Raw genomic sequence first — 24,230 nt, forward strand, 5'->3', positions numbered from 1 at the left:
CAAGGTCTGTATTTTTGCAAAATCTTTTCAGGTAATATATGGCCAGGCAGTGGACAGAGGAAAGTCAATTGACATCCATGGATTTACACAGGCAATGAAGGACACTCAGCATGTTTGGACAAATCCATATTGCTCCTCAATATACGAAGTTTGTATGCCGCTGTGCAAGGGTTAAGTAACAACTCCATGCCATATGTCAGATGTCACTCTCTGTGGTGATTGCTGACAAAAAAAAATCTCATCACTTATGTGATGATTGAAAGAGAGGAAGGAAAAAAAAAAAAGGAAAAAATATAGCACTGCTAAATATTTTATTTTACTAGGATTTTATTGCGAAAGGTTTTAGCCCTCATAATGGTTGTGATTAAACTGACTTAGACATACTGATTTCTTTTTTATGTGTAATGAATATTATATATGACATTTTTATAGGAAGTATTTTATAATAGTATTTAACATTTTCAATTTTTGATAGCTGGATGTAAGAATTCTACTAATGTGGCATTTGATATAAGAGATCCAATATACTTTAAGTCATTTAAAATTTTCTTTGGATGTCTTTATCAAAATATTTTGATGCATCTGCATATGTTTTCCATTCACAAAAATGGAAGCCTATCCTAGCAATATATTAAGCAGAACATTTAATATTGGTTCAAGGTAACAGTATATTTGGCTTTGTGGCTACTCCAAAGCTCTCCTTATAACTACTTCCCTCTGCATTCCTGGAAGGTTTTAATTTCAAGTTCTGCTCTTTCACACTGATTATGTACAAAGCCTTTGTACAACTGATAGGTATTACCTGAATGATCACAAAAGGGGAAATATTTTTATGTTTTCCCTGTACTCTGCTGGCTACTACTAAGCATATACTTCAAATTCCTTGCTTCAGGTCTTCCAAAGAACACTTCATGTAGTACAAAAAAAGGAAATTGACTGTGAACAGATTTAGTACACTTTGAGCCAGAAATAGGATTTCATCCTGCCCTTTGCTCTATACTGACTCTAGTGGAATAGGTGGAATTACTCCAGCCCATCACAGCACAGCTGGGAACAGAGCAAAGTCTCCAAGATCTCTTCCATATGGTACAGTTTGTGGCTGCTGCAAAAAAATGGATGTCCAAATCAGCTGATTCCTCACTGCTGTTCCAGACAAGGACAGGTTTTCATGGGGTCACTCCCATATGATGCAAAATGCCCCGACCTTCACCAGAACTCTCTTTTCCATACAAGCTCAGAAACAGCATCATCACGCATCTCATTTTCCTTTACTGACACATTCTGAGGTCACGTGCATTATCTTTCCAGCCACTGCCACACATCTTTCAGTTCTGTGTGATCTTTGCCATGTCAGCACTGAGTAACCAGAAGCAATTGTTTCCCTAGAACAACTAACACTATGGGTTTGCACAGCAAATGTGCTACATGGAGATAATTTGTGTGCAGCTGTATGGGGGTGGGGAGTTGAGACCTAAATACCAGAACGACAGAAAGAAAAAAAAAAAAAAAGAAAAAAACCCAGCTTGTTCACGGGTATTTACGTCTGCCAACAAGTTGTGTTGTAGCGGATGGCCTCACATTCCTGTAAGAGCACTTGGGGTGTCAAACAGCTAGTGACAGAAAAGGCTGGGCTGCAGGCAGCAGCATGATGTGCCTTGCCTGCTCCTCTTAGTTCTGCTTGAGAAACACCACTAATTCCATAAGGCATAGGCCAAGGTAAGAGGATGGAAGACAGGTCAACACTTTCCGAGTGAATCAGGCTGTGGAGGGAAGCGGATTGACATAGTGTGTTGACATCACCAGGAGCCTGAACCTGTAAATATTTGCTAGCGTGGAGCAGGCAGCCCTGTGCCAGCGCCACGTGTGCTTTCTGTAAAGGTCAGCCAGCTGCAGGAGGTGTTGTCAGTGTGCCTCTGCCAGCCTTCCCCATGTGCAGGCACCAGGGCTCTGACTGAACATGCTCTGAGCTGCCCAGTAGGGATCAGTGCGGGCCACCTCTTTCAAACAGGCGCACTGGGAGGGACAGCTGATACCTTGGTGACCTGAAGCAGGTAGCCTGGCATATTAACTCTCCTTTACTCCTTCAGCCCATCAGAGAGCAGGAGGGAGAGCAGTTTTCCTTTAATTTTTAAAATTTAGCATGTGATTGTTTTCTTTTTTGACAAACACTTCTTCCCAGCTACAAAAATCTCTGCTGTGGAATGATGCAATATGCATACACAAAACCTCCAAATAATAAAGTGAGAGGTGAATAATCACCCAAATTACAGCTGAAAAAGAATTGGAGGGGTGAAATGAATAGCCACACTCTGTTTAAGATGTCTTAGTTTAAATAAATAGGTGAGCCAAGCTCCACTTAGCCTGCATAAATGAGCTGTTGTTCTGCACTTTGTGTAGCTTAGAGGGGCAAGGCTCTTATTGCAAAACAAGTGGCCATAAATGTCACTTCAGCACTAGCAATATCTTGGATTGAATAAACTATGACAGAACTGCAATCTGGCAGATTAGGTAGTTCTATCAAAACCCTTTGCAAAATTAGGTCAATCTTACTGGAATTTCATCTGGGCCAAAACGAGGGAAAAATCTTTCCCACCATTGAATTACCTCACTGCAAGATTTTTTTTTTTGGGGAAAAAAAAAAAAAACAAACCCTGTTGAGTCTTTATTTACCAGCCTAATAGCATGCAGTAAAAATGAGTGCATCATTTAAAAATCAATTCCTGTAAATTTTAAACAATTGGATTTGAAATATCAAATAGTTTTGCCAGTTGATTATGGGGTGGAGGGTGATTTGCCTTTCTTAGCTTTCTGTTACAGAGTATTTCAACACTTTTGGTTTGGGCTCAAAGTGAGTATGAAGACAAATTTCAAAAACACATAATCTTTTAGATATTATCTTACATCCTTTGCACACAGCATGACTGTTGCTTCTCCCCAGAAGAGATACCAGATATTGCAAAAAGTTTCCTTTTTTGGGGAATGACACATTATAGTCTAGGAATGGTGCTCAGGCTTTGGCCTGATGGTCAAATGGTTGCGAACAGTTTGTTTATAGAGTTCAGTCTGAAACATACTTCAGTCAATAGCAGAGTTCCTCTTGGTTTCTGAGGCTTTAGATGAGATTCAGAAGACACATTCTTGTAATACCCAGTTCCAGAGTGGAAAAGGACAAAAAAGCTTTGAAATCTTACCAATGCGTCTGCTTTATGCTTTAGCTTCTTAGCCTCTTGCATGTAATAATCTGCGTTGTGGAGCCTTAAGAGACAGAATCAATTATTTCAAGTCTTTGTTTTCATACAGTTGGACAAACATTGTTTGAAAAAAAATGCTGACTGCTTCCAAGAACAATTTAGATATATACACCCACTTATCTCTTTCAATCTTAACCTGATATTAATCTGAAGTTACTGTATGCAAAGTTTTGATGGGTGACCTGAATGCAAAATAACTAGCTGTGAAAACTGGCCACCCAGAGGAGCCATTAACATGTGCTGAACAGAGGAAAAGGAAAAATAGTTTATACTAATTAAAAAAAAATGAAGAAGAATTACTGTGAGCCAACATTCATGATCTGAAAACATTTATCAACAGAGACTTCATTAATCAGTGACAACAGTTCATTTGTAAAGATTAAAACTGTATGTGCCACTGTGCAGCACTATCCACGCAGGTGCCCACTGTTAGCATTAAAACCAAGGATAAGCTCTTTCACTGGGACCTCTACTTGTACGAAAATCCTAAGTATCTAACATGCAACTAGCACAGATCCAGTAGTACTTACACATCATCAAATGTAATTTTAGGTCTTCTGGGCTCAGAATTCCCATTAGAAAGAGTTGGCATTGCAGACCAGATGTCTGTTTCTAGATGGCTGGTATCAAGAAGAGCATTGGCTGTTGGTGCGTTGTGGGATTCTTCCTCCTATAAAAAAAGGACTGGTGTTAATTCTTCATAATTCAAAACATATAGACACATGAAAAAACTAAGGTGCAAAGTAGCATGCATATGTAGCCAAGTGCATCCTGGAAACCTCAAGAAACCACCTTCCATCCTCTCTAATGAGCCTATTAGATTAAGTAAGCATTGTGACTCCACCACTGACCCCTCACCTAAACTCATTTCCCTACACTCCAAGGTGAAAGCCAGCCTAGGTTACATAGTACTTCTGATTGGAGGCACTCGTTAAAGCCAGCATGGGGAAATCTAACACAGAAGGGCTGGATGTAAATGACTTCATTTGAGGTGGATCACATTATTGTCACCTTTTTCTATAGAATTTGTAGGTAACTTCAATGTGTCTGTGAACTCTGATCAGTTTTCAGCAAGGAGCAGTTTCCTCACCCTTGTTACACAGAACAGGGAGAAGAATGGAAAGCAGAAGTCAAGAGTTGTGACTCTGTATTGATTAAAAACAGAAGCATAACAGAAGCACTTAAATCAGGCAATTGCAACTTTCATGCTATGTCCGCAACAGATAAACTATATTAAAGATGAACCAGTGAGCTAATAAAAGAATTCTAGATTATTTTAGAAGACAAATATATTGGGTACCAGGATAATAGATACACCAAGGATAAATCTGACTGGAGGTGCTGGGAGTGAGAGGAAGTGGCCCTGCTGTTTACATAGCATATTTTATTTGCTGACATACGCAGTTCATTTTGGCATTGATTTCAGTTGAAGGTGTGTGTATTACTCTCGCAGCTTGAAGTGACACAATGGCATCAGAAAGCAACAGGGATGAATGAATAAGGTGAAGCGATTTGTCACCTATGTTCCAATGCAACTTCTGAGTTTTACTATTACAGAGCATGGCAACAACCTCTCACAAAGCGGCGAACTGTGAAAAATGGGGCTACACATGTCCTTTTCTGTGGCTGAATTCCCTTCTTGTCTTTTAATTCTGACAGTGATACTAAAATACAGTTTGATCCTAAGTGATACGTTTGAAATTCTAGTGGGAAGATTATTTTTGAAAATGGGCCAGAAAACTAAGGTTTCCCTCTTTATTTTTTAAAGAGGATGACCAACTGATACGATTTTTTTTTCTTAATTAGTTTGCTATGCAGCTTCTAGCTTTGTCTCTTTTTCATGTATATTTAGCTAAAAAAAATAAAAATCATCTGAATCTGGTGAAAGGCAAGAAAGAAAGTAATATCTATATGAAAATGTTTGGTGGGGACATGGCACTAACAGAATGGTGTTTTCTGGGGAGCAAAAAATTACCTTTTATGTGATATCTAAAAGTTAGTACAAAATTCATGGAGATTAGGTGCAAATACACCTCACCACTAACAGCTGTGAGGCTGCAAACCTGCAAGAAGACATTTCTGTGTTGAGTATATTTTTGGTATATTGTTGTTAGATTAGGTATATTTGTTAGATTAGGTGTTTTGTTAGATTAGGTATATTTTTGTTAGATTTTTATTTTCTGTTTAGTTTAGGCCACAACATTCAGTATAACTATACTGCTTAATTTTGCCTGATAATTTGTGGTAATGATTCATGAGAAAGACATAAAACATCTTGATGTTTTACTTGTAAAATGTACTTGTTGTATCTACAGAGTTGGGCAAATAATTACAACCAGGCAGTGGCTGCAAAGGCTTTCTTCTGAGGCTCAGGGACCCTGGGTCTCTCAGAGAGCAATACACAACACCATGTAGATGCCTAATGCTGACCTAAAAAGCTCTGCAAAGGTCTCACTCCTTGCTGCTTTAGAGCGAAACTACATAAGGATTTAAAAATAGATACAGGGAAAAAAATTCAAACAGAACAAAGCTAAGTTAATTTTATTTTATCTTGTTCACTTCCAGCAACTGAGGTCTGTTACTTACACAGACTCCTTTGGGGTTAGAAGAGGATTTATTTTCATTCTTTCTGTGTTTAGAAACAGAGGAGGAAGAGCTGCTGGTCTGAGAGGTGTTTGTGATGTTGGTCTCTTGGCTGAAGGAGCTGTTGTCACTGCTGTGCCGCCGGTGCACAGGCTCATCCAAGAGGGGGGATAATGGAGGAGGGAACAGCTTCTCTTCTCTTTTCTTTGCCACCTTCTTCACTGAGCTACTGCTGTTCCTGGGACACAGATAAGAACCATTTCAATCGTGGTTAATCCTCCACAGCACAAAGCTCTAGATTTTATTTACTGAAAAGCCAGCTCTACCCTCAGATACATGCCGTGATCCCCCATGTCCTAAAAGCAAAGTCAAAAGGAGAGAGGCAGACAGAAAAGAGCCACCCATGCCTTTTCGGCCTTTTCAATGGCTGCAGAAACCTCCTACTTTGGAGGACGACTTCCAGTGCATTAGTACAAATTGCACCCACTTTAAATGCTAATTTGAGTCAGTCTTCATTTGAGAGGTCAGCGAGGTTCTGACTCAGCAAAGTGCTGAAAAGTTTTATGCCCAGGATTAGTTCCTTTGACATCAAGGATGGCTATTTACGTGTTTAACATTAAGCATTTTTTAAGAGGTGCATTAGGGCCCACATAAGCAACCTTTGCAAAAACATGTAATAGCACATGCCACGTGAACAAAAAAAACAACGTATAAGTACAAAATGATAACCATAACAATAACAAGATAATAATTATTTGACCTCTAGAATAAAACCAATGTTCAACACTATATTAAAATGATACATTGTAGCTGGCAAAAGCCCTTGAGCAAATATTGGTTGATGAATTGAACGTGATTCAGAAAATGAATGTGGTTTTGACATGAAAGCTCAAGTAATATGATAATCTATTGTCTGTTTTATGTACAGAAATTGTTAGCTGGCTGGAAATGGCAGCTGGGATACACAGTTAAAACAAACAAAAAGAAAAAACACATGCTAGACCTTTCTCCCCTCAAATCCATCAAGAAAAAAAACACAACACCCTACCACTGTTTAACATATCAGTCTACCGATAGATTTTTATTTTAGGCACTGTTCTAACCCAGTCAATGAAGATAACCTGAATTTTAATGTTTTGTTAGACATCTGATATTGCACTACACAATCATTTACTTTTCATGATTATTGACTAAAATTTCAATAGCAAATTAAGTCAACAAGAATTTATGTTTCATTCCTAGTTGCTTTCAGTCAGTGTCAGGAATTATAGATTTACTTTGCAGTAAAGTAGCCGGTGAAAGAGGAGAGAGCAACCCAGATTTCTTTGCTCCTCGTTCTGGCACCATGCAGGGTAACAGCACCCTCTCACTCCAGGCCAGCCTCTTTTTCAGTTTCCCCAACAACATCAATCAATGATCAATGACCAACAGATCAAACACCTGCTTTGATCATTCCCCCTACTTTGGGCCCTTGGTGGTACAAAAATATTTCAGCCTGTTTTCATAACAAAGTGATATCAAACAAAACCCCTGCGTTTCAGGTTTTACAGCTCTTCTACTCAAAACTATTTTAATTCAACTGAAGCAGAGCTAAAAATAACTTTGAAATTCTCTAATGTTAAAGATCCTCAGACTGCAGAAATAAAAGCAGCAGAGAATTCATATTGCCTTACAGTAGGACGGGTATGGATGCTGTCCTGTTTGGAAAACACATGGGCCTGAAGATCAAAGGAAAGCAAGCAGGTCGGAGGAGACTGGCAGTTCTTTGCAAAGACTGATTTCATGCACATGTGGTCCTGCAAGCATGTCCTCCAAAAAGTTCTCACTCAAAGCCCCATCTGTTAGCTTCTTACCACCAAAGGGCATTTTGGAACTGAGACAAGTTACCATAGCTATAGCACAATAACACTCTGAACTTTTTCCAGAGGAAAGTTTTCCAAAGAAAAGCAAGCACTGCCCCAAGAAAGCACGCATGTGTTACTGGATTGTACAGAGGCAAAGCAGACACAATTAATGAAATACCCAGGAGCAGAATCCAAACCCTCTGCCTTCCAAGCCAGTGTCCTAAACAGGACTACCCTGTGTGTGCTGTTCAGTGGGTTGTCTAACAAACATGTATGGATGAGACCACAGATGGGCACTGAGGTGTGGAGCTCTTCCTTCACCCTGGTACAGCTTTGCAATGGGAACAGCAACCAAGTCTGGCAGTATTACTTCTAAAGTGTCTGAAGAAAAACTGAAGAGGAGCCATTGTCATCTTCATTGTCATCTGAAGATGAGCTAAGCCCTTTAGGAACCACTAGCAAGGTTTCTCCACACATCTGTGGCTGTTTCCAGAGTTAAAACAAGACTCCAGCACTCGCATGGAGTCTGTCACTACGTGGTGAAATTTAAGCACACACACAGCAATCTAAACAATGTTCCTCAGCTGCTACGTGGAGTTGGGAGAGCAGTACAAGAAAAGAAGGCTGCAGGTACCGTGGTAGAAGCCTCTTCTCCAACTGAGTGATATTTACACATTCCAGAAGAGGCATCATATTCAGAGGCCTGATCTCCCTTTTGGGCACTGTGTGAGACTTCCCCTGTTCACCTCACCTTTGGGCTCACATACAAGATAGAGCAAATCAAGCTATAGAAGTCATTCTGCAGGTGAGAACATGTAACCACGACCAAAAATGCACTTGAGGATATATTTTTTCTGCATAACTAAAATTCAAACACAACAGCAATACTTAATGGCTATAAGCTCTTTTCTTTTCTCTTCTCTTCTCTTCTTCCTCTTCTTCTCTTCTCTTCTCTTCTCTTCTCTTCTCTTCTCTTCTCTTCTCTTCTCTTCTCTTCTCTTCTCTTCTCTTCTCTTCTCTTCTCTTCTCTTCTCTTCTCTTCTCTTCTCTTCTCTTCTCTTCTCTTCTCTTCTCTTCTCTTCTCTTCTCTTCTCTTCTCTTCTCTTTTCCCTACTTAATCCTATAAATTTTCACAGGAATTACACTGATAATTTATTTAGCAATGTTACCTTCCTCAGATTTATACCAAAGCATTTATGTTAACAATAACCTCCATGAAATAAGTTGTTACCAGCAGTTAACCAGATTGTCACTTTGCTTTGGGCTGCTAATGGGCTAAGAAACTGGTCTTTGATTGCAGTAATCACTAATTTTGAATGAATTTATTACAATAATTACTGAGACTCAATGGTTTAATTGGCTGACATGATTGTTAGTTAAACTATATTTAAAATCTAGGGAGAAAGACAATAAAAGTGGAAGGAAAAAACACAAGCAGAACTGATGGTCTTCTGGCTGCAGGGTTTAATTTTTGTGTCTGAGAAGTCCAATTACCAAGGAACGAAAAGTCTCCCCACCTGCTTTTTTTTTTTATTATTTTATTTTATTTTTTTTTCATCCTGGTTTCTTTTAGGGCAGAAAGCAAGCAAGCAGGCAACAAGAAGTCAGTGTGAGGGAATTGCCATCTACTCTTACATTTCAAGCTGCTTTTCTTTACCCTCTCTTTATCCACTCCTTGTGGTATGCAGTGGTATCTCTGGCCTATTAGTGAGATAAAGCCATTGTCTGTACCGATCACTTGGCTTTCCTTTCCCTCTACTCTTCCTGTCCACAATGAACTGCTGCACATTGACAGTGTATCTGATTTTCTGCAGGGGGTTAGCAGGGAAAGGTCACTCCCACATTAGCTTGGACCATATGGCAGTGAGTGAATGAAGCTGAAGGCATTGTCATAGATGTAGAAGGCTGCCTCTGCCTTGAATGAACTGCAATGAACACCGTTGTGACTGCCCAAAGGATCAGCTAATATGTTGCCACGTACAGGTGCATCTTTATCCGAAGGTCAAACAAAAGCGAAGAGGAAATCTTCAAAACCAGCCTGAAATGTTTGTCTCAGACATACGTCTAGCATGCCTGCTAGACGGCAGGCATGTTTCCCTGGTATGAAATTCAGACTCACAGTTTGTATCAGCACATAACTCTCTGTGTTGTTACAAACTGCCAAATGTTGGCAAATAGAGCTCTGTCTGGACTGGGTCTACCAATCAGGTATTTAGATATAAATGGTATTCAGCAGCACATACAATTAATGCTTAAATTAAAATTGCTCTGGCAAGCAAGTAAAAGCACAAACAATCCTCTGCTGCAAAGTGGGTAGCTGATCTGACAAAAATCTGACTCACAGCAGTGTTTCAAGTTATTACTATGAATTACTTGGGCACAAAACAGTATTGTTTGTTTCTTCTTATGCTATGAAATATTAGACACAAGGAAAATACAGTGATGATTGTTTGAATAACTATATTTTAAATGTCACATTAGATTTAGGAAAAGGCATGAGACCCAGACTGTGTGAGGGAAGGAACAAGAGTGATAACTATTGGTTTGTACAATGACTACATACAACAGAATGGCTATTTGGTTGGGCAAATGGCCTTTAAGTTCACAACTGACCATTTTGAATTTCTACACTCAAATTGTATATATAAGTCATAGGAACTTGCAGAAATTAGACATATAACTGCCCATATTAGACATGTAATCCTTTAAAACTCAATTGTGTATCCTCGCTTACTTTACTGAGCCCATACATTTAGGAACAGGTTATGAGAGAAAGATATTTAAGTGCCAAAACCAAACACAGGCAGCTAATTGGAGCTGCAAAAACACAGGTGTACCTATCTTCCACTAATTCCTCCCTGAATGCCTCCAAATTTTAGTCCAGAGATTGTGTTCTTTCTGTCAAAATATTCTTGCACCTATAAAAGAGCCCAGTGGGAATCTCCGAAGTCTGCCTTGGGGAAGTCAGCTTGTTGGCACAGGGACCATATTCTAACAGGAGAGATCTGCCATTCTTCCCGAGAGAGAGAACATCCACCAGGAGACGTGACACCTTCCTAACGGGTCAACTTCATTGTCAGCTGTAGCTGAATCATCCTTATTTCTCAAAGCCCTTTTGTAGAGAGTTCTGAATGAAAATGTTGGACCTTTGGGAGTAAAGAGGGTTTAAATGGCAAAGCCTATCTTTCAACCATTCACCACTGAAGGGTTATTTTTCCCCACACCTTTGAACAGTGCACAGTTTTAGATTCCCCTTTCTTCTTCCTCCTCTTAAACCCTGTGGAAAACAGAACCACTCCCGAATGCTTAAAACTAACCTGGGGAGGTCCAGAAATGTGTTGTCACACAGTTCAGTCAGCTCCCTAATCTTCTGGGATATATATTGATCTATGTTCAGATGCCTATCAGTGGGAGCTGAAGATCCGAATTATCAAATAATATTGCATTTGTTTCAGATGAACTCAGAAGACACCAATAATAAAGGTAATATGATCCAGGCCTTTGCAGTTGAAAAGAAGTCAGAAAATTTTATTTCAAAACTTGAGGAAGGTGAGAGGAAAAGATACCATATGGAAATAACTATTGATGAACACAATTATATTTTAACAGAGAATACCAAAGGCTTGAAATCTCTGAAGAATCAAATTAATGACCTGGAAAACAAGCTCAAATTAAGAAACATCAGGTTGGGGGTGGATCCTTTGGGCTTGCTGGAGACAAGATTCGAAAGATTTTTTTTAATGGATTGTGGAGGTGTTGGGGATGGCTAATCCTTCATTCTCTCCGCAATATATCTTTACTAACTGTATTTCTAGCAATGACAACCAGGCAACACCCATCATGGTGTTTATCAGATCTGCAACATATTACTGATCACACGGTAACTTTCAAATCATCTGCCTTTTCCAGAGTAAAACTCTGATCTTCCCAGTGGTATAATGAGGGGTTAGTTCAAGGACTGAAGTCCCTCTGTAATTAGAACAGCACAAATAAATGCTCAACCTTCTTTATGGATTTTAAAATCTGTGTACTATTTCATAAATGATTTTTGAGCTTTATCTGAATTTAGATACTAATACAATCAAATTGTTTTCAGAAGCATATCGTGCATTTGATTCTTTGCTTGTCCTATTGCGAAGCAGAAAACAGTGCCTCATCTCAAAAACATAAAAGCACAAAATTGATGACAGAAGGGAATTGGGTTCTTTGGTTATTTATAGAATGTTAATCTGGTGATTATAATAATCAGAATCATTATTTACATGGTGCCTGTTTGCTGAAGCATTATAGCCGTATCTCAAAGACACTGAAAGGCACAAACTATTTGATTACATGTCTGCTGAAATACAATGCATGTGTGTCTGAATCATTTAGGGTCTCACCCCTGGCAATGCTGTATACACAGTTAAAGAATAAGTGAATGGAAAAGTCATTATTTCATTCAAAAAAACTGAGAACTGTCTCATAGGAAAACAATTTTAAAAATAATTTCCAGATGATCAAATGGATCCCATTCTGGCCATAGAGGGGAAGGATGATGGGAGTGAGAAAGAACCTTGAGAGAATGCAATATGGTGGAAGAAGAGTATTTCAGGGTTGTGATGAGACTCTAATTTCCAGTAACCCATCAGAAGGCTGAATGAATCTCATCCAAAACCGTGTGGACCCTCGTCCTAACGGATGGGAATAGCAATGCCTGGTCACTTATGCTTTCCCATCTAAGACATCTGTAGAATAGTACTGTGAAATCCCTCATAATTTAATGGGAAAGAAAAAAAAATAATAAAAAAAAAAAAACTTACTCTTTAGTGCTGGTTAATCTGTGATTCGGTATTGGAGAGATACAAGGTGGGAGCAAGCATGAAGCTGAAGGGTCCTCCAGGCGCTGCTTCTTGGTTTCAACAAAGGTATCCAGGTTTTCCGACTGCTTTAACAAAAAATGCAGAGCTTGAAAGATCGCACATTTATGCACAGTTTCACTTGCCATTAAGAGGAGCTCAGGAATCTCAGTGTATTTCCTTTACAGAAGCAGCAGTTAAAATACTGTTCTAAAAGAAGTGGAGGTCACCTGAAATCAGGGCTAAAAGTGCTCCAAACACATGACCAGAAGTTATATAATAAGTGACACAGCCAGATAATTAGGAAGCAAAACGCCTCATGTGCTATAGCTATCTTCTGTAACTATACTGTAACATTGGAATTTAATTAATAATTCAGACAGAATGACTTGATAGCACCAAATGTTACTCAAGTAAATAGCTTTTACTCACTGACTTAATGGAAGTCACTGTGAAAACTTCCCTGAGTAAGTATTTCTCACAGGACTGAAAGACTACTATTCCTCACAGGACTGAGCTCTAAGGTGGCAGTCATCAACAGTGATAGCTGATTAAAAATTTGTTTGAAAGATTCCCTGATGCATGACTTCTGTACCTGAACTAGGATGGTGCAAGCAAAGCTGATCACTGGTCCATCACTGGAACCTTCGTATCATCCTTCAAGCCCATTAGTAGATGGCTAAAATACGTCTTTTAATAGCATGATTTAGAAATCCAAATCAGGCTCTTCCTTTCCTGTTTTAACTGTTGATATACCCTAAAGCCATTGTAATTGGTTTGTTTTCTCTTGGGTAGCACTGAACAGTCACACAGCAACTGAAAAGGCTGTTTCAGAGTGTAGCTTATGTTTGTGCAATCCCATAGTGAGATTCCTCATGTTGCTACCTTCAGCTAACGAAGTTCCAAGGTTCCAGCTTTCATATAACCTTCCCTGCTCCCCCCTCCCCCCCGCCCCCTTTATTTTTTTCTGGGAGTCCTGTGTCTATTTGCCAGTACCATATTCTTGTTTTAGCCATCATACTAATGCACCACTGTTTTAATAATTAGTATACCCACTGTAAGCTATTGTAAATACATATAAACATTGACATTTATACATCCCTTTCCTCTCTCTTGTCTCCTTCCCTCTTACCTCTCTGCCTTCAGTGTACAGCTAGAATATAAATTGAATAAAAACCTGCTGAGTTTACTCATGTGATTATTTCCACTTAATTCAACAGGGAAGGAGCCAGTGCAGTGACTCATGTAGGCAGGGGTGCAGACCCTGTGTCTGCCTGGCATTGTCTGACTTTGTCTTGCATTAACTCTCTCATACCACGGGCCTGCTCAAACTCAGCATTTCAATACTGTTCAGAAGTTTGCCAGAACAGACAGCTGAAGTCACATTCACAATGATTTATAAAATTTGGAGTATAAAAAATACGCTATGATGACTTCTCACAGGGAGACCAGAGCACAACCATTTCAGCTGGAAAAAAAATGACTACAAAAATTCATTTATGATATAAAACCCCAGTTTCTTTTCTGAAAACACATTTAGTTTAAAGTGCATTGTCACATCCCACAAGATAGGATACCCTTGGGCATAAATAACATAAAACACATGATAAAACGTGATGCCTTAAGACAAAACATATTTGCTTTTCCAGGTAGCTGCATACAGGGAGCAGCTAGTTAAGCAAATGATATTTCTATGAATCAAATTCATTTGTATAACAAAACAATACAGAGACTAAATTCACCAGAAGCAGAAGCAAGCACCATTCCATTGACTTTAATGAAGTTATGCCTGTTTAAGCCAGTGGTGAAAATGCATTAATTCCGCAGACAATAAAACTCTGCCTTCCAAACAGAAGTCACATTTTCTGAATATGGCTGAATCCTTGGTAATATGCACTTGTCATCGGGAGTTCTGCCGATTACAGAACACCGCAAATTACTGGGCAAGTGAGCAAATACAGCTAAAAAGGTTGTATGATAAATCTCAAAAAAACATTGTTGATTTTGACAGCTGGAGTTAGTTTTTTTTTTACTCATTTCTGATGTTAGTTTGTAATGTACTGGAAAATGTACATCCTTTGTAAAAATAATGAAGCCTTAGTGGTATGATGCCCCCTTACAGCCCTGCTGCAGGTGCAGTGAGGAGTCAATGACTGCAGTCCTGACCTCAAGGATGCACAGAAATTCAATGTTCACTTCCTCTGAACGATGGAAGTGACTTACCTTGTGTTTCCTTTTGGATTTTGTGGGTGGTTTTTCAGCTGCTGGGGTAGGGGACTCTCGAGATGGTCGTCTGTGTTTCACATTTGCCTCTCTTGGTTCAGTTTTCACAGATGTGGTCTCAAAAGGCTCTTGCCCAGGTATCCTAGAGAGTAAACTAAGATCTATTTTCACCCAAAGAGATTTGAGTTCTTCATATTCTCTCAGTGGGGACAGAAGTTCATTTTGTACGATTGGGATAGGAGAAAAGAGCTGCTCCTCCAAGTCATTGCTGGTCTGGTCGATGGATGTGTTGCTGCCATTGCTAGTTAAGCTACTTACACTGAGGATGTTACTGCCAGAGTCCTTCACTTTGATGCCATTCGCCGGCCCATTGCAAGCTGGCAGTATCTTAGCTTGCAAGCTCTCCTCCTGGTCTGTATTTGAGTCAGAAGTAGACGAATCAGTTTCGATAAATTCCCGGGACTTGGGGACAATTTTGCTGGGGCCTCTGTACTTTTTCTTCTCCGAAGTGAGACCTGTGCTCGTTCGTGGTTCCTTCCTTGGAGCGGTCTTCCCAACTGCTGCTTTAGTTCGAACCTTTGGCTGCTCGGGGGGTTCCTGCGGGTCTTTTTCTTTGGGAGTGTTGCTGGTATTATTTGGTTTGGGCCAGTTATACTCTTCTACACTGGAAGTCCTTTCTACCTTTTTGGGTTGCTTTTTCCCAGTAGTCCTTTGTGAAGTTGGCTCATTATGAGCTGGTGACTTCTGCTTGGAGCTTTTTGCCTCTGGGGTTTTCTGGGCAACCCGCGGTTTGGCTTTCTCTCGGATGGGACTGAGGATTGCCCGGTCTTTGGAATCGGTTGGGGGCAGGCTGTTGTTGAGCTTCCCTTTGTTTTGCCCTTCAGCCTGCTGGCTGCTCTGTGGCTGGGAGCTGGTCTCGCTGTGAGGCTCATTTTGATTGTTGATGATGGTCTTGTTGTGGGGGTTCACTTTATTTAGCCATTTATCCAGCTGCCATTTGTTTGTCGAAGGGGGTTCAGGCTGCAATTTGAAGAACAAGGAACAAATCTCAGACAGAAGCAATGCTTTTCCCTTTAAGTGAAAACTTTTTAACACACCCTTTTATTTCAGTCAACTAGTGGTGACTGCTACTTTTATGGGGGTATTTATGCTTAATTAGGCTTCCTTATCTGGTTTACAATGTGGCCCTGAAGAAATTTAATACAACTAAAAAGTTTAGCTGGTCCCTGAAGATATAGTTTTGTCATGTTGCCTTTCCTTAGTCCCAGCTGAATACTGTGTCAATAAAATCTTCTCTAGCTACTAGCAAAAATCTAAATATTTCTTTAAAGCAATTCAAATGTAGGCCGGAAGGATTCTTCCAAAAGCTAGAATGAGTATGTGGGTCATACACATCAAACTGTAAAGGGAGAAAAAAGTCAACAGCACCAAGCCGCGCAGAATCCCAACATTTTCCTAACAGGGAGTAGGATTTCTCTATCTTCGATGCTTCCCCCCTCAAAACATCTGCCAGGGGATATCTGCAAAGGTATTTTTACCTCCGGTGTGGCACTGCGTGACTCCTCATTGCACTCGCTGTCACTGGAGCTGCTTTCACTGTCGGAGTCAGACTCAGAGCTGCTCTCGGACTCGCTGGAGCTCCCAGAGCCACCGCTGGAATGGGCCAAGCCAGCCGCATGTGCCGCTGGCACCGGCAGGCCGCTGTGGGGAGAAGATCCCCTTGGGTCAGTATGCTGCTCATCATTCAGATTTTGAACTGTTGACCTGGGGGGAGCCACCCAGCGAACCCTGCTCACACCGACTGTCCTCAGCATCGCCTCCCACTCACTCAGTACAGCCCAGAAGGAAGCTCCAGAGACCATGGCACCACGTAGGGACCAAGGGAGCTGGCTGGGTTTATGCTTCATGGGGCACACTAATAATGGTGTTAATAACATTATCATCATCATCATCATGCTCAAGTGAGAAGCACTTTAGTTTCACTTTAGAGAGACTCTTTACACAGGCAGATAATGATAGGACAAGGGGGAACGGTTTTAAACTTAAAGAGGGGAGATTTAGATTAGATGTTAGGAGGAAATTCTTCTCTCAGAGGGTGGTGAGGCACTGAACAGGCTGCCCAGAGGAGCTGCGGATGGAACTGTGGAACCCCAACCCTGGAGGTGTTCAAGGCCAGGCTGGATGGGGCACTGGGCAGCCTGGTCTGGAGGGTGGCATCCCTGCCTATGGCAGGGGGTGGAGCTGGGTGGGCTTTAAGGTCCCTTCCAACCTGAGCCATTCTGTGATTATACGATCACAACCTTGAGCTTTTTAGCCCAATGATTGCAAAAACTAACAATTGTACTTAAATAATTTATTAATGAAATCATGCTTTCTTCATTTTTTGCTGGTTCATTTATAATTTATGAACAAAGGAAGGACATCAGGCAACTAATATTGGACAGGGCATTTTAAAAATTCATTTTAATGAATACTTTTACACTGTGGTGTACAAAAACTACACATTTTTGACAACTCTCTAGGGACTGCCCAACGCTTTTTTATTTATAGCTGTTTTTTTCTCTCATGAGATGATTTCTTCATGGTAATGTAGTGAGAAAATGGTGTTCAAGCTGAAAATAAGACTCTCTGTGAAATCTATTTTTCTATGCGTTCAACTGCCCTCCAAGATGTATTCATTAGCAGTGAGCTGGGTCTCATTGTTTTTATTCAGCATTTATTTCTAAACTTAGAGGTTGGATGACCCCAGTTTTAGCACTGCCAGTCTGAGTTTTTATAAACTCATCTTTAATTTCAAATTATTATTATTATTTTTTTTGGTCAGGGAAATAACTGTAAGGTTTTATGTCTCTTCAGCTGATCTGTGTAGAGACTTTTTGATGACTGATCTTAAATTTGTGAAGCTGACAAAGCAAAGTTTGAAAATTGACACCATTTGCTAGTACTCTTTTATGGATATTCAATACCTCACCTTAATATATCATATGCTGTGTGTGTCCCATGTTGAGTGATCCAGAGAAGCCCTGAAGTTATAATGCTGCTTTCCCTTCATTTCTGCTATCTGCTTTTGTACTTTTCTGTGAGAAGGATTCATATAAGCCAGGCACATGCCCTCCTTCACCTTTCAGAGATGCTATGTGCATTAAGATACCCTCTTAAAAAACACAGTAACCAAGAAACTGGAAGTAAGGAGAGACAGAAGAAAACTGATCCTGCTCCACTAGAGTCTTCAGAAGTATTGCCATTGACTTTCGTGACAGTAATAAATGGTCTTTAATTTTCTTCTCATGCTAAGCTACTTTCCCTCTCCTTCCTTGTTGGTAAACCTATCCCTTACACTGTGGTTGGTAACATAACTGTCTCTTTGAGCATTGCAATGGCCCTGCAGTGCCCATTGACAAAACCAGCTTGGTGCTTTAGGGTGCATTAATGAAATGAAATTACTCACTTGGGTAATTGCTACAGATCACTAACTTTGTTGCTCATTAAGTGCATATACTTTTTTTTTTTTCCTCTTCTAGAGGCTCAAGTGACTCTAGTAGAGCTAGTTACCAAATTTCAGCTGGAAGTAACAGGTAAATATAAAGAACAGATACTTTAAAAAATATATAATACTTTTGGAAATACCAATAATTAAACATAGATACATTACAAAATTGATCTTAAGTTTGTATTTAATTTCAATTTTTAGAAACCACTTGTGCACTTGTTTTTCTTTCTTTAACTCATCTTTTCAATGAAGCACATGAAAGTGTAGGGAAATAACTTTTTCACTTCTTTTTTTTTACAGCAAATAAGGAAACAACAGTGGGGTAAAAGTGAGCGTGATTGTGGGGGAATTTGACTTGCAATTCAATATCTTGTAGTTTTGGTTTTACATTTTCTGTTTGGGAAACACTGCAAGTAGATGAAAACTGACTTTTCCTACTTTATTACAATTGTTCACAAAAAGGAATAAGAAAAAAAACACAAAACAAACAAACAAAAAAACATTACAAGGATTCCCACTTTGAGTAGGACAACATGACACTACTGTTCTAAAATAACAAAATGCAACATCAACCTTGAAACAAGTGTTATTTACAGTTATCAGAACAAAGAAGTTGTAAATCAGAAATAGCTTTTCCCCTAAATCTGTAAGCTTCATCTGTTTCACTTCTGTTTCCTCTTTTCACTCCAAAATGGAAGTGAGCACGGCAATATTAACATTTCATCCTAGCTGAAAGCCCCAGTTCCCACCTCCCTAGCAGAGAGCTGTCTGCAAAGACAAAGAAATGTTTAACCACCAGCAGCTGCTCTGAGAGCATGGGTCGGAGCATCAGGCAGCGTGGCACGGTGTGGTTGTGCAGAGAGCAGCAGGGCCGTGGGTGCACGGAGTTGGTGGGGCACCAACCACCTGCAGGGATTTACCGTGCCTTTGGGCAGGGTGTAGAAACCTGCACCAGCCTCTTGTAGGGACAAAGCTTTGTGTCTGGGGGTGGCTTATGTCAAGGCAACGTGGGTCTGCTCACACCTATTTCTGCAGGTATACCCCCCAAAATGCTCTGTTGTCAGTGCTTGCAAGTTTGCCCTCATTAAGGATCACTGATCTAAGAATCATGACTGATTTAAGATTATCGCCTTTCATAATGGATCAAAGAAGAAAAAGCCAGTATCCCAACAGGTAAGGCCTGTACCTTTCCAGCCTGTAAATACAACCTACATCATTTAGCACTCTGGAAGAGAACTGACACTGTAGCTGGGGTGTGCTTACACAAAACAACTGGAGTTATACTGTAGGAGACTGCAACTGTCTGACAAAGAACTCAAAGGGCAAGACCGAAGCCATAGAAATAGATGGCAGCTGCAACCTGGCCTGATTTCCTCTCTTTCTGCACACCAGCCTCAGAAAAGAAAGTTATCATATGCCAAAGATTACTGAATAACATAGCTCAGCAAGCTTGCAGGAACCAGACAGACTCAAAATAATGTTTTTTCATACGAAACAAAATGAGGTCATATTTGTCTTTCATCTGGGATAATAAAATTATGCCTTGGCTACATCAGGAGGCTTCATGCTGAAGACATCATTGCTGATCTACATTTTTAAAGCAGAAGCATTCACTTTTCATCATGTAGTTTGAGCTGAGAGTAGCCCTGTTTGTATGCATTGCAAAACAATCAGATAAGACCCAAAATGCCTTTCCTAGGATCTTGCAGTACTAGAGAGATCTTGCACACAGCTACACGCACAGTCATCTTCTAATAATGTTGATCAATGGAACAAAAGAAAATATACAGACCTTTCACATACAAGTGCATGGAAAAAAATCTGTGCTGTTTTCTGTGTTTCTTTGTTTGTTTGCTTGCTTGCTTTTTTTTTTTTTTTTTTTTTCTCTTAAATAAAATGGATCTTGTAGTTCAGAAGAACAGGTTGGTTTGCACTCTTCCCAAAGACTTCTTTAGCTTTAAAGCTAAATCACATGCTTTAAAAGATGCTTGGATAGATTCTGCAAATGTGCATTCAAGCAGCTGTTACATGAATAAATTGGGCTTCTTCACATAACTATCAACTACATGAACTCAGGGTTGCCTCTGTAAAAGACTTTCAAAGCAAGCTTTGTTGTGTTGCTAAGATCCAAACAAGGAATGCCAGCCTGGACAAGATTTAAAATGGATTTAAAGCATTTTATCATCAGACACAAGTCCTCAGAGTGACTAAAGGGGGCAGGAAGCACTGGTATTTGAAACTCTTGAATTTTTATTTCTCAGCAGGAGATGAACACTCATATTGTCCACTCAAACACTGAGGAACAATGTTTTTATTTCATTTGAACTGAAAAAAAAAATTAATAAAAACAATGCTTCACAATGGAACACAGTATTGTTTGGGTAAATAACACTTAGAAGAAAGCCAGTTCATTATTATCACTTGAGATTGGAGGCCCCTACTGAGCCCAGTGACCTGCTGTGCCAGGATCTGTGTAAATACATGATGAGACACAGTCCTTGGGCCAAAGAGCTTGCAATCCAAACACACAAAGCAAACATTAGAGGTATTACGATCACCCTCGGACTCAGTGCAGGCCTGACAAATTCTGTGAGCATGAAGCCCCTCTGCAGTTAATGGAAACATCAGTTCTGACCCCCTTTTTACTTTGTGCTCCATATTTTCCCAGCCGTGTGCTCAGCACATGAGCTGAACCCTGCAGGGCAGTCAGATGTGCTCAACGCTCTCCCAGAGCTGTGCCACAAGGGTACTATTTGGGAGAAAAAACACACATGTGACTCAGCAACACGGCTCCCCATTCCTCAGGCCAGCTAGATCAGTGTCTGCTTACCCTTCTCTGAAGCTGCTTTTCCTGCACCATGGAGATGAGAGCTGCTGGATCAGTACTCTAAGTACTGCAAGTACTGCCATACTGCAAGTGGAGGAGAACCAACTCTCCATCCTTTGCAAAGGTCATCATGATAATGTCTCTAACTGCCTGCAGGCTGGAAAGCATTTCTGGTTGCCTCCCTGCCATCAAGAAATTAAGCAGACAGAACAGACTTGCACATCTGGAAGCAATTTTGCTCTTCTGCAGCACTTTTACCTATATCCCTTCTGCTGCTTTTGCAACACGTGGCACTCCCCCTGTCCCTTGCTGCTTGGCAGCAGGATTGGGCACAGTGTGGGCACAAAGTACAAGATGAGAAATGTCTTGGAGGAGAGGACAAACACCAATATCACCAGTATCTGGCAGTGGTTTTCAGCACTTGTTGATGAAATCCAGATTCAAGTCAGAGAAGCTGAGGCTTGCAGGTGTGTGGCATCTGTCAAGAGCAGGCACTAGATCCAGCTGCTTATGGTTCATGGTGGGGAATTGCATCAGATTTATCAAACACACCAACAGTCTTTCATTCACTGTGGTTGACAGGTATGGATGATCTGCCTAAATTTAAAATGTCTCCTTTCAGCTTGTCCCCCCCCTCTTTTTTTTTTTCTTTCTAATTTATGAAGTCTTTTTCCAAAGCCAAAGAAAGCAGGTATAGCATTTGTATATGTCTGGGTTTTTATGCTGCCTAGAGAAGAGAAGACCCAACATGCAACTTCAACTTATACTTCTTTAGTAGTTGTTATCATCTAGACCATTATTACTTTATTTTCAACACATCATTTACAGTACTGATGTAATAAATGGCCTTTGAGATTAGACTTGGTAGTTAAAACAAAAATAATATGAAATACTAAACTTCATTAACCTCTAATAAGAAAAACAATCAACATTTTACCCTGTAAACTTACAGGTAAAAAATGTTGAATAATTCATACCACTGCCATATAACTCATCAAAGAACAAAAATTCCTAACAACTCCTTAGATATTTCCCTGAACTTTTCACCAATTAGGTGTAGTCATGCTAATTGCTGTGAAGAGAATTTGGCAAATTGACGGTGCCCTCAAACAATAGCGTTATTCATTTCAACCCTTCCTTTTTAGGGCAATGATGAATTGGCCACTTGTTCCATTGCTCTACCCAGAAATCAAAACATAAGCTTGGAGAAAGCAGAGCGCTGCTGGGCAGTGGGAAAATGTAGATGGGAACTGACCAGTAAGTCAACAGTGCATCAACGCTGGCGATGTATTTCCACCAAGAAGAATCACTCCACAAAGGTTGCTTTACTGCACAGGGTATTTTTAGGGAAAATGCAACCAATGAAATCTGGAAAGGAGAAGGTCTGTACTGGCAAAAGTGACTACAGACTGGACAGAACTGTTGATTTTCCCGTTAAGGCATTGGGTAGGGTTCTGGATGAATTTTGCTGTCAGTATGTGAAATATTTATTTCTGTGCATCACTTACTGCTAAGTAGAAGGGAGACTGTGGTGCCTATCCTCAATTTGACTTGTCTAAATGTAGATATTCTTCAGAACAAAGACTCTGATTGCACAGGGCACTGATAAGTAGGCACCCAGTTCTGAGCAAGATTTGGGTGCACTACAACCACACCACATCCTCTAGCAGAGTAGACTGTAGCACTCACTCATGGGGGAGTACTGTTCTCCCACTCACTACGCTGTATTCGGAGAGAAGAGCTGGAGGAACAAACTGTCTTCATCTTTTCAGAAGCTAGCCCAACCAGTCTATTGCTACAGAAAAACACGAGGAAACTGAGGGGCTTTTTAGGCTGTCTAATTCTGTGTAAATGTTCAGAAAAAAGCCTGCTTCATTATTCTAACAGATAATAATAGAGTAGTACCTAGAAGATTAATATTTAGTGTCAGAATTTAATACCATAACTGTTCAATAACAAAATTTTATTCCTTTTCTATTCTTACGCGATTATCAGGAAGTAATATTCTATTCTAATTTGAAAGCGAGCTGCCATTTTTTTAAAATAAATTGTTCATATCTATATCTTCAAATTTATATATGACTGCCATTAGATTGCTTTTTGAAGAAAAGGATTGCTCTGAATGATTTGTTCACTGCCTTTCCATTGGCTAGTATTAAATTATTTATCACCAGGCTGGTAGGATTCAAATCTAAACTTCCAAAGATCAAGTTGACACAGGAACTGAAAACCTGTATCAAGCCCTTTTTAAATATTAATCACCACCCAGGTCAATGGAATGAAATAAGGTGTGAAAATTGTTACTTCAGCTACCATTAGCACACACAGTAAGACATCACTTATGACGGCTCTCTCATGTCAAAACACACGGAAAGCGAAAACCTCTACAGTGCGCTATTCAGTACGTGGCAGCTGATCTGACTGTATCAATCCTGAACACTGTAATGCAAATAGGACTTCTGATTTATTTTGAAGGGGAGGCTAGTTTACAAGATGTTGTATGTAAAAAGGCACATTCTCATTTTACTGTGTTCAAAAGTAACTGTTTTAATCAAAGACTGTTTATAACAAGGTTGATAGAGTTACTGAAACAGATTTTTTTCATACCCATATAACCCTTTTATACTTCCAGCTTTAAAGACCATAAAAAAGGATAGTAAAGATGAAAGAAATAAAAAGAATGACAGAGCTAACTCCTATGAGCCACAATCTATGTCAAAGCAGAACTAAAGTGATTGACAGCTTGCATTAGTAATGAATAGAGTGGGGAAAAGCTGCCAAGAATCCGTAACAAGGTCAAAGCCTTCCAATAAAGAATTACATTAGCCACAAATCCTAGGTGGAACTGTGTGTATATATCTGCAATGTGACTTTAACCATGCTACTGTTTCTACTGTCTTATTCTGACCATTTTCCTGGTTTTCTTCCTAGGCCATAGTAAGTTCTGCCTCTTTATCACACTTGTGATGAAGAACAGGTGTAACATATCAAACCATCCATGAAATTATAGAAAACAGCAGAAGAGGAGGAATTTTAATGACACATCCCTGTTGGTGCACATAAAAAACTTTCTGAACTATTGGTATGGTAATCACCCTCCTTCCAATTTCACAGCTTTCTTATACTCACTTGATGTGGAAGGGAAGGGGATTTTGCATATTAAAAGCAATATTG

At 39.9% G+C, this 24,230-nt stretch overlaps 1 protein-coding gene across 4 annotated transcripts in view; it reads right to left on the reverse strand.

Moving 5' to 3' along the window:
- Positions 1-24,230, reverse strand: part of AFF2 (AF4/FMR2 family member 2) — a 334,331-nt gene that overhangs the window by 23,736 nt on the left and 286,365 nt on the right. For 3 of the 4 annotated variants that reach the window (XM_032196112.1, XM_032196109.1, XM_032196113.1), the window contains exons 10-15: positions 16,278-16,440; positions 14,740-15,759; positions 12,481-12,605; positions 5,838-6,072; positions 3,782-3,921; positions 3,192-3,255 (exon numbers count right to left, since the gene is read on the reverse strand). In XM_032196112.1, coding sequence (XP_032052003.1) covers positions 3,192-3,255; positions 3,782-3,921; positions 5,838-6,072; positions 12,481-12,605; positions 14,740-15,759; positions 16,278-16,440 — 1,747 coding nt within the window. The remainder of the gene's footprint in view (positions 1-3,191; positions 3,256-3,781; positions 3,922-5,837; positions 6,073-12,480; positions 12,606-14,739; positions 15,760-16,277; positions 16,441-24,230) is intronic. The other variant, XM_032196111.1, reaches the window with a different exon arrangement.

Source organism: Aythya fuligula, chromosome 13, assembly GCF_009819795.1.
Source record: "Aythya fuligula isolate bAytFul2 chromosome 13, bAytFul2.pri, whole genome shotgun sequence".
Lineage (NCBI taxonomy): Eukaryota > Metazoa > Chordata > Aves > Anseriformes > Anatidae > Aythya > Aythya fuligula.